This window comes from Nematolebias whitei, chromosome 5 (assembly GCF_014905685.2).
Source record: "Nematolebias whitei isolate Nwh7 chromosome 5, NemWhi1, whole genome shotgun sequence".
In the NCBI taxonomy this organism is placed as follows: domain Eukaryota; kingdom Metazoa; phylum Chordata; class Actinopteri; order Cyprinodontiformes; family Rivulidae; genus Nematolebias; species Nematolebias whitei.
The window spans coordinates 30630359-30641243 of record NC_056502.1 but is presented as its reverse complement, the minus strand read 5'-3'; the positions used below and the strand labels follow the sequence as shown (position 1 = coordinate 30641243).

Here is a 10885-nt window from a genome sequence, read left to right as displayed (position 1 = left end):
ACGAAACGTTTCTAGATTTTTTTGCTTTGTTTTGTTTTTTGCTTTTTTGAATGTTCAGAGGACCAGATTGAACTTTTTTGGATAACATCATATGCATTAACTCTGGAGCTAAAGCTGAGTTATTGCTCCATTCTCTCTGTCAATGTGCTCCTGTTCAAATTAAAAGGCTGAACGACAGAAAATGTCCCAAATTAACATTCAAGCTGAATGGAGCTCAAACTGGCTAAACCTGTCCATGTCATTTACCCAGAATGCATTGCTGCATTCAAAAATGGCAACAACATCAGTGTGTCATGAATTTATTTTTAAATTATAAAAACTAAACAGTCTACATTATTTTTACTCTCTTTTTTTTATAGCTGAAGTAATGTTTTATCAATGAAGGTCTGTTGTTCCAACTTGTCAGAGATCTCTTTAAAAAATTATCCAGTGTGTTTTACTCATAGATTGCTTGCATGCTTCAGTTTACAGAAAGTATTTCAAATTTTGAAGTTATATTATTGGACTTGTAGTTGGACTTATTAACTGTATTTCTATTGATCATCTGTGGTTTTTGCACCAATTTTATACCGTGTTGTTTGTACACATCTGACAGTGTATTATTCTTGCACCATATCATTTTGTGTTTATTTTTGCACTTTTTTTTCCATCTGTTTTATAATGTGTTTTCGACACCTGTCTTAACCTGTGCAGTTTTAGCACCTGATTTTTCACCATGCTGTTCCTGCTGCTGTGTCAATCTTTCTCACTGAGTATTAATAAAGTTGTCTATTCTATTTTAATCTATATTACTATTACCACAGTTACATATTGCATACTTTTCTTGTATGTGGCCCCCCTTGCATAAATATCTAGCTCCGCCACTGTTTCCCACATGGTTTATGCACTAATAAGCCTTTATTAAAACACTGTAAATCCATTGAAACAACAGAGGCCTGTTGTACAGTTCAAAGAGGCCTTGATTGCTGAAGACTGTGCAGGCAGAGCGCACGTGTCAGTGCACGTTTGGTGGGGCTTGGACTCCTGTAATGTAGGTATATCCACCTGTATACATTAAAATAGGTCATCTGAAAGAAACGCACTGAGACAGTAGCAGTGCGCACACTGAGGTGCATGGTGGGATTTAATGATCCTACACCCCCTCCTCCTCTTCCTCCTCCTCCTCTTCCTCGGATCAGTTGCTGCAGCAGCATCTGCCATCTGAGCTCCCGGAGGAACTGAAGACAGACTAAACATCATCAGATAAAGAACCACATCATTTATATATTTAATGACTGTTATTAATAATTGCTGCAGAAAGACGTGTTTATTTGTTTTTTAAAAATCCTTCTATGCGACCCGCGGCCTTTAATCTGCTCCAGCGGGCCCAATTATTTTTAATCTGAGTTTAAATAATATATAATAATAATAATTGTAATGCGCTCCTTCCATCTGTAAAACATTTCACCCAGAACACGTACGGCCTGATCAGTCAAGCTCGTATTTGTTCAAGCAGCCTCGGATGAGGATGCTTGTCTTCTTACCGTCTCGCTGCTTTTCTCCTAAATAAATCCGTGTTTGGTTTCAGCTCGTGCGCTTTCCGTTCCTCCAGCTCCTAACCGGGTGTAAACGTTTGACATGAACCGACGAATCGGTCGCCGAACAGAAACAGAACCAAACAGGCCGCTGGATGGACCAGTCGTTAAGGTACCATATTACTCTCCTCCGGTGCCAGTCTGCCTCAGCGATGCGCCTCAAAGCCGAGAGGAGGGAGGGAAGGCAGACCGGATGTATGCGACGTTTCCGGTCACACTTTCAAAATAAGACAGGGACGTCCCGAGAGAGGTTTGTTCAATTCTGCATCTATTATGGTGAAATATTAAATCAAGAGGTGTCAAACTCTCTTACAAAACTTGGCCAAAATTAAAACCTTTTTCAAACTAAGGGCAGGTTTCAGAATCTACATCAGCTCAAGTTGGAGACCCAACATCTTTTCTTGGCTGCAGGTTCCTCAACAGGAATTTGATTGGTCTCATTTATTCTCTGTTGCACTTTTGACATCATATTCAAAGATTACTGAAAAAAATTAAAGAGCTAAAAGTATTTTACATTTAAAATAACATCTTGGGGGCCAGATAAGATGTCGACGAGGGCCACATTTGGCCCCCGGGCCTTGAGTTTGACACATATGTATTAAACAAACAAACAAAATATACATTTGATTTTAATAGCATCGTGTTGGACTATGTCTGTATCTCAAATTTTATGTAGATATACAAAAAACACACCTCTAAAAGGTGGTGCACATGGGCCAAGCAAATGTATCATATAATAGGTTTTCGCATCTTTGTGGACATTTTTACAGTTATTAATGTGTATGATTGAAGTCAGTATTTTGCAATGCATTGTGGTCTACATCTATTCATGCTTATTTCTGGTTTGTTGAAACACATTGTCTAAACCAGGCGCTCTGCAACCTTTGCGATAAAAAGAGCCATTTGTGCCACTTTTCTTACTAATTAGATGTCCGGAGCCACAAAACCTGCTCCAACTGTCAACCGGTGGTCCCTGGACCACTGCAAGTTTGTTGGAGATGGTTTTTCCCTCTAGTGTGGGTGATATTATGAAACGAAAAATGTCACTACATATAGGACATATATTGATATTTTTACATTTTGGTACAAAACAAAAGCCCAGACTCACGTAAAGAAATAAAAAATACATAATATTTAACAGTTTTATAAAAATTAAAACACTGAAATCTGCAGGCTGATGCGAGTTCTCTTAATTGTGAAAGAACTAATTATCCTACTTAAAGCAAAGATAGTATGAAATTAGACCAGTTTGTTGGATATCCAATTACATTTCAAAAGAAAATAAATGCGTTTGTTTACTTTGACTTTGTTTTTTGTATTTTATTCTTTATCTTATCAAAGTTACCATATTCCATCTCAGCAGCTTGTCTTAAAGATATTTTTAAACATTCTGCTGGTTTGGAGAGAACGATCAGCTGAGAGACTGGAAGTCGACTTAAAGTGACTAACAAACTACTAGCATGATGTAGCCCACATGTTTTACACTGTGTATTTGTACTACCTTCACATATTTGAAAATGACAGGACATCTGCTGAAACTAGCCATTTTCATTGTTGTTTCATTGTTGAAATAAAATTCAGTTTTATTTTAATTTTGGTCAAAGCCTGACAGGGCCGCTGCAGAGGGACCAAAGAGCCACATGTGGCCCCAGAGCCACAGCTTGCAGACCCCTGGTCTAAACGATTTCATATCTTGTGCCCTGCCGTCATTCAGACACCCTGCTCCTCCACACACTTTGCTCTCTCAATATTCTGCTCTCTTTCTCTCTGTCAGCTGCTCCTTTCTTTAGGGTTGCCACAGCAACTTAACTCACATGAACATATGGCAGTTATTTAATACACTGGATGCTCTTCCTGACGCAACCACCGAGATCTCTCCCTAAAATGTTTTCTGTGAAAAAAGCAAACATGCTTCAGATATTTATATGAGCAACTCAAATCACATTTTACCAAAAAGTGTCAAAATGGTCACGTTTACTTTTTAAACATTTTTTTTTAAATCTTGAACTTTTTTCTAATAGGCTACATTTTTAGCTGTGCAAATATACAATATGTACTCGTAAGAATTTAATCTTTGATATGTTTCATTTTGATTGTGACTGGTTTGAGTGTGACTATAAAGACTAGGAAAAAAGCTGTTAATGACGTTCAGAAAAAGTCATTAGAGATCGTCTTCTTGACTTTGTTGAAGATCTTCCTGACAAGGCTAAACTTGGAGGCAATCTCAGCCACAGTGACTGCAGGTCAGTGACTGGTTGGGTTGGAGCAGGGGGTTCTTTGTTCTATATCCTGTCTCATTTCTAGGGTGGCCCATACTTTCCTCCAGGCTGGTGATGTGTGAAGTCTCAGTCTGTCACTACCCTGTGGGTGGTGTTGCACCAGTTTGTTTTGTCATCTGAAGAGCCAGGTGTGAGTGGTGATGTGGCACGTGGCCATAGAGGTCTTGAGGAGGTCCTTGTACCTCTTCTTTGGGGTACCTCTGCTGCGATGCCCAGAGCCTGAGGACATTTTGCTGTAAGGTGGACCTTAGGCAGACAATGGTTTTCCATTCTGGACACGAGTCCTGCCCATTGTAGTTGTGCCTGGAGGAGCATGGCCTCAGTACTGGTGATCTCCATCTGCTGGAGGATTGAAAGCATAATAAAAGTAACGTAGTCACTCTGGTGGATGTTAAGGATGAAGTTAAGTCAGCGCTGAAGCATTGAAAGAGTTGGACATGCTTTTGGCCTTTGGCCCCCCATGTCTCAGACTACTACCGCTGTGTATACTCAGATCTTTGTCACTGTCCTGAGTTCTTTGTTGGACCAGACTTTTAAGGAGTCTGCCAAAGGCACTGTTCATTTTAACCAGCCTGGTGTTGATTTCTGTGTCAGTTTTGGCATCTGATGAAACTGTGAACCCGAGGTATGTGAAGTGATTCACAGCATTCAGCTCAGCTTGGTCGATGCTGATGTGTTGTGGCTGGTACACCATACCATACCATACCATACCATACCATTTTATTTATAGAGCACTTAAAACAGCTACAAGGCCAGCCAAAGTGCTGTACAGACAGAACAACAGACAACACACGAAGCAATACACATACGGCTCATCGAGTGCTCGATGATGGACCTCTTCAGTCTTCTTTAGGCTAACATCCAGGCCAAAGTTTGCAAATCAGATCACAATTTGCTGCATGGCGGTTCGATGTGCAACCCCTTTCAAAAAAAGTAAAAGATAAATTTAAAAAAAAAAGTCAAAGGTTGAATGAAGATAATTTTGTGGTTTGATTATATATTACAACGGCCTGCCATACAACATGCTGGGTAAGCTCACATCGTATGGTTTTCAATTTATATACTTTGACTTTTTTAATCATTTAAATGTATTTGGTTTAGCAGGTTTTAGTAGGTTTGAACGCCACCGGGGCTTTTATTTGACTGTTATTTCGCGTTATTTCCGGTTTGGTCGGTACTGCCTTTGTGCAGCTTGATGCCGCTTCGCTCCGTTTTTATCAGAGTTTGAAGCCGTAGGATGCTTTGCGCATGCGCACAATCGGAAGCGGATGCGGCAGTAGAGCATCAGCTGCGTCCACTCGGAAAGACCTAAAGCGGACTGTCTTCAGCGGAGGACGTGCAGTAAAAGTACTAAGAGATTATTTTTAAGGAGAAAATCTGCTTTTTAATTCAAGTCCCTGCCGAAATACTCTCCTCTAAGTTTGTAAAGTTTGGCTAACCTTCAGCTTCACGTCATGTTACCTGAGACGTAAGTAAAACAGCAGGTGGGGGGTTTTATTTTGAAACTCCTAAGGACACGTCGGTCTCATTCTGTCTTTCTTGACGCTCCGTGTCTCGTCTGTTAAGCCGGTTCTTTTTCTCCTTCTGGTTTCATCCCCAACTTGTTGTCTCCTGAAAGCAGGTGATCGTCTTCATCCTCACGCGCATCTAGCATCATGTCTGCACGAGCGGGGACGGCCCCTCCGGTCCCGGTCCACTGACACCGACTCAGGCCCATCCGGACAACTTGTTCCTGTACGAGGATGATGATGGTCCGGTGAGAGAGCAGGTCGACCCGTGGAATGATGAAGATCTGGACCTCTGAACATGTCTTCAGGTTGGTCCATAAATCAGGGTGAAGGAATGAAGGATGTTGCCTGAGTGATGTAAAGCTTCATTAACCGACTTTAAACTGGTTATTCACACACTGATGCTCTGAAATTACTATTTCCGGTCAGTAATTCAGCTTGTCTTATAGTGAACCAATCAATCTATTAACTTTATTGTCCATAACTTTATGGAGACTTGTCTTTGGACATGGCTCATAAGACAGCACCACTTGTTCCTGTTTCTGGTTAGGAGGTTCCCCCACCAGGAGACCATATTCAACCAGTACACCAGTTGCAGAGTGTTTGCTTGCGTTGAAGCTCCTTAGGTTACGTAGAAGATGGACAGGCTGTCTGGCTTTTTTGTCCCCTGTTGCGGAGCGAAGAAGGAACACGGAAATACTGTCCGTCCTGTTCATCTTTTGAGCATGAAACTTAACAACAAGTGAGACACTGACGTCCATTGTGGTGTGTGGCTACATCTAAATGTAAGAAAATTGGGTTGCCATGTCAAAATCCAAGATGGCCACCACCACATCTCGCTTTTATATTGCTAAAAGTATAGTATCCTCAAATGATTGGGGTGGCTGAAGATTAATCTATGATGGCCAAGGCCACCATTTGCCACTCCCTGGCTCTACCATTATGTATGGTGGTGGATAAAATAGGTCCCTCAGCTTACCAGTATCCATCACCCTGCTGCCTCGGACAGTGAATTATCACTGCAGTAATGGTATGTTCTCTCTCCAAATCATTAACAGCAAAGATGTAACACTTTATCTCTTGTGAGACACTTTGTCTACATTTATTTCAGGCGATACAAAACACACTGGAACATGTTCGTGCAGCTAAAGACTGTGACTGATTCAGCACTTGTTTTACTGGTAGTGTCTCGACTTAAACATCTTGCACCAGAAACATTAAGGATTACTTTGTTTCATTCCATGTTCAGTTCCAGTTCAGAAAAACACTCCTCTCCAAAACTAGGCCTGAATACTGGCCTGGTGCTCGCTGCTCCCAGTCTACCTCCCAGACACAGCGCTCTGGTTTTACTGACATTAACGTGAAGAAAACTGTCATGAAACAAGTTGGCCTATAAGCTGGGAATAAGAGGGGCTGTCCGTGCATTTGTTGTTATGCAACAGTTCATTTAAGGAAAATCAAAATGGAGATAACACACAACCCTGTGGGACACCAGTGTTCAGAACCCTTCCATCAGATGATGTGTTATTGACACAGACTCGCTGGGGTCTTTCTCTCAGAAACTCCCCGATCCTCAACACAAGATGGCTGCTGGCATTCAGATCACAGAGGCATTTTAAAATATTCAGCTGAACTGTATTAAAAAGTCCAAGAACAACACACAAACATATGTCAAAGAGTTATCAAAATGATTGTGGACGTTATCGAGATGGGAGAGAGTGACTCCTCGATTAGCTCTATAGCAGCAGAAGGGCTTCTAAAGACGTCCCCTGTTGTGTTACTGTAAGGATGATCATGTAACCACAGCGGTCAAATGTTTATCTCAAAGCAGCATATATCGGACGGCTACGTTGGTCGTTAAGAATAATTTAATCATTACGATTACTACCTGATGTTTTGTTGTGGCAGGTACCCCTGGGAGACAGTGATCAAGGCTGCCATGAGGAAGTACCCCAACCCCATGAACCCCAATGTGGTGGGTGTAGACGTGCTGGATCGCAGTCTGGACACAGAGGGACGTCTTCACAGCCACAGACTCCTCAGCACAGAGTGGGGACTGCCGAGTATCGTACGAGCGGTCAGTCTCAAACACTGACATGTTTCGCATCTTCAAGATTCGTTTCCATCCGTTATCTTTACTCACGTCTTCCTTTTCGGGTCACGGGGGTCACTGGTGCCCACATCCAGCAGTCACTGTGCGAGAGGCGGGGGACACCCTGGACAGGTCCCCAGTCCATCACAGGGACACATTGAGACAAACGAGACAACCATTCACTCTCTCACTCACACCTAGAGACAAATTAGAGTTACCAATCTAACATGCATGTTTTTAATCTGTGGGAAGATTCATGTTTCCATTAATACAGATGCTTTTATATTTTGTCTCCAAGCAGCCAGAACACTCGTGATTTTTACTTGAGTTTTCTTTTAAACTAATTTTCTGGAGAGAGGAAAAAAAATGATGAAAAAGCAACCAAAGTCTTAAAAAAAAAATAACTTCAGAGTAAATAATTAAAAAACTTAGATAACGTATTGATAATGACCACTTTAAAAGATGACGTAAAACTCTGGCTTCTTCAAAAAACATATAAAGACATGACGGATGACACAAGACTTTTGCACAGTATTGAATCAGGGTTCATGGGATGTATGGATTTTCATTATCCTGGACTGGATACATATAAAAAATGGAAAATAGAGCTTCTATTTTGGAGGTTTTCTTTCATTTTTTTAATGACAAAATCTATTTTTTTAATGCTTAACCAAGCAGAGAACTTTTTCAGTTCTTTAAGCACTAAAGATAGAAACCCTAACCTCCCACAGGCAGGATGTAGTGCAGTCTTTTGTCTTTTTAAAAACTTCAGCCAAACTTTATTTCACGCTAAAAGGTTTACAAAATGAACACCAGTGGGGAACCCTCAGGGCCTTCAACGTCTTCAGAGAAGGCCCAAGGATCCAGCACATATGAAATGTTACATTTAAATGTTTAATTTAATTTGCAGTTGTTATAAAATGAATATTTTCAATGTAGTTTCCCCTATTTTTGCTACTTATTCTTATTTTATGCAAGCTACTTTGAAACTTTTTTTATTGGTTAGGACTTCGCTGTCAGGAGAGAAGGCTGAGCTCAGTCAGAATGATGTCCAGAATGCAGGATGAGTTTGATTGATAACTGACAGGAAAATTAACCAATTACAATGTTGATAGAGTTTACATTGATAATTTTAAATATTAAAGTTGCACTTTGGCTTCATTACTTGATGACATTTTACAGAAACAGCAGTTTGTTTCGGTTACTGTTCAATTTCGGTGTGACAGTAAAATTACATGTTGTACTTGAACGCAAGGGGCTGTGTTAGCCGCAGGGCCTTCTGGGTAATCTTGGGAAAGAGGTGGACTTTTTTCAGGCTCTGTGTTCAGATGGGTCATCCCTGTTGGCTTTTCTGTTAGTGTTGGGTTGACATGAATGTTCAGGTTGTTTTTAAAAGAGGTTGAATGTCATGCTGGATAAAAAGAGGAGAAGCACTTCCTGTCAGCGAGTGACTGAATTTCAAAACAGGAAACAGACAAACTTTCGTGCGAAACAGGAAGTAAAGTGATAAACTGTAATCTGAACGTGACTCCGTAGTGTCTACGATGTTTGCATTTAATAAGATGTAATAATATTACGTTCTAACTTAAGGCCTAGTGCTTGTAATTACGATTCACCACTGATTAACACAATTTTACTACCGAAAACATGTACGGAAAAAAGCTCACTAACGTTGAATTGTTCAGTTTTCCATCTTTCTGTAGCCACCGTATTTTAAAAGTGTTAGAACTATTCATTTGATAAAAATCTGTCCGCTATTAAAATATTAAGCTTTAAAATTAACCCTAAAGTTGACTACAACTCTTAAAAATGAATCTTCAGACATATGAACGTTTCTAATAAAAATGATGTAGAATCCCCGGTGAAGTGAGCCAAAGATCTGTGATGTCAGCGCTTCTGTTCCACTGAACGTTTCTCCTTTTAGATCCTGGGAACCAACCAGACTCAGACCTACGTGAAGGAGCACTCCATAGTCGACCCAGAGGAGAAAAAGATGGAGCTGTGCTCAACCAATGTGAGTCGATGACCTCTGCACAGATTTGATCACAACACACACCAGTGTTCACCTCTGTCTCTTGTCATAAAGTCGAGTGTAAGGAAATCTGAATGCATTCCTTCCCTCAGATTACTCTCACCAACCTCATATCAGTAGATGAGAGGCTCGTTTACAGACCGCACCCAGAAAACCCCGAGGTGTAAGTGCTCTTCATGCTGCTTTGCATTGACTTTCTAACAGGAGCTTTTGGTTACAAAGCACAGACTCGGATGTTACTGTGCAACAATAAATGAGAGAAACACTGTGATGGTGTGGTCTGTGTTTCTCTGTCTGCTCTGTGGGCTGCTCCGCAGGACTGTCCTGACGCAGGAAGCCATTATCACGGTGAAGGGCGTCAGTCTGAGCAGTTATCTGGAGGGGATGATGGCCAGGAGCATGTCTACTAACGCTCGGAAGGTAAACCCAAAGACCTCGTATTTACGAGTCTCTTCTGCAAATACAGACACGTGGCAAGGTTTTGTCAATGTTTTTGTGTCTGGGAATCATTATGGGATAAAATGATTTCCACAGATGCTTGTCTTTGTTTTGTACAACTTCTGGGTGACAAAAAGGTACGTTAAGAAATATGAGCTCTCATAGACCCTAATTAGGTCGTTATGCTTTGGCAACCTCAGTAATGTATTCAGTGAAGTGAAGATCAGGAAAACTTTGAAAGAGCCCAAATGTGTGTTAGGTTGACAAATAAGAAATACTGATTTTGATACAAAAGACACAAGTTTTCAAAATAGCATCGGAGGGATTTCTCAGTGTTAAGCATGAGGGTGGGTGGATTATGATGCTGGCCTGTGTCTCAGCAGTGAAGTGGGAAAAGAAACTAAAATCCACTAAATACAAGAGCTGGACTGAGCTGTGGAAAGAGCTGTGCAACAGTCTGAGGGTTTCATAAAACTACAAATCTTTTATCAATGAACTACAAGAAAAACTACAGAAACTCTCGTTTTATAACAGACGTGTTAACGAGCCATGAAAAGTGTCATAAAGAAAATGTTGCTTTGGCTATATTTAACGTTTTTAAATCATTAAAATCATAAACGATAAAACCATATTTTTTACCTAAAATATTAAATATTGATGCTTTTATCAGATCAAATCAAATGTATTTGTATAAAGTACATTTTAAAACAACTGTTGTCCAAAATAAATAAAAAACATAAAAACAAACAAAAATAAAAACTTTTAAAATATGAAAAGACAAAAATTAAACAATAAAAATGACCAAGAACATGAACTCTCAGCTGTGTTAAAAACCAGAGAGTATAAATGTTTTAAGATGAGACTTAAAAACTCCAAGAGTTAAAGACCAGACCACCTCTGTGGACCAGAGGCCATCCTGGACCAGGTAAAGACTAAAGACCAGACCAGTTCTGTGGACCAGA

General features: G+C 40.4%; 2 protein-coding genes across 2 annotated transcripts in view; one reads left to right on the top strand and one right to left on the bottom strand.

The window, feature by feature from the left end:
• Positions 1-1729, bottom strand: part of elovl4a (ELOVL fatty acid elongase 4a) — a 15423-nt gene extending 13694 nt beyond the window's left edge. The window contains exon 1 of the mRNA XM_037677102.1: positions 1524-1729. The gene's annotated coding sequence lies outside the window, so the exon portion shown is untranslated. The remainder of the gene's footprint in view (positions 1-1523) is intronic.
• Positions 1730-5626: 3897 nt separating this feature from the next.
• Positions 5627-10885, top strand: part of prelid3a (PRELI domain containing 3A) — a 6174-nt gene continuing 915 nt past the window's right edge. Inside the window, exons 1-5 of the mRNA XM_037677101.1 lie at positions 5627-5669; positions 7270-7438; positions 9378-9467; positions 9578-9648; positions 9803-9905. Of these exons, the coding sequence (XP_037533029.1) occupies positions 5635-5669; positions 7270-7438; positions 9378-9467; positions 9578-9648; positions 9803-9905 (468 nt within the window). The 5' untranslated portion in view covers positions 5627-5634. The remainder of the gene's footprint in view (positions 5670-7269; positions 7439-9377; positions 9468-9577; positions 9649-9802; positions 9906-10885) is intronic.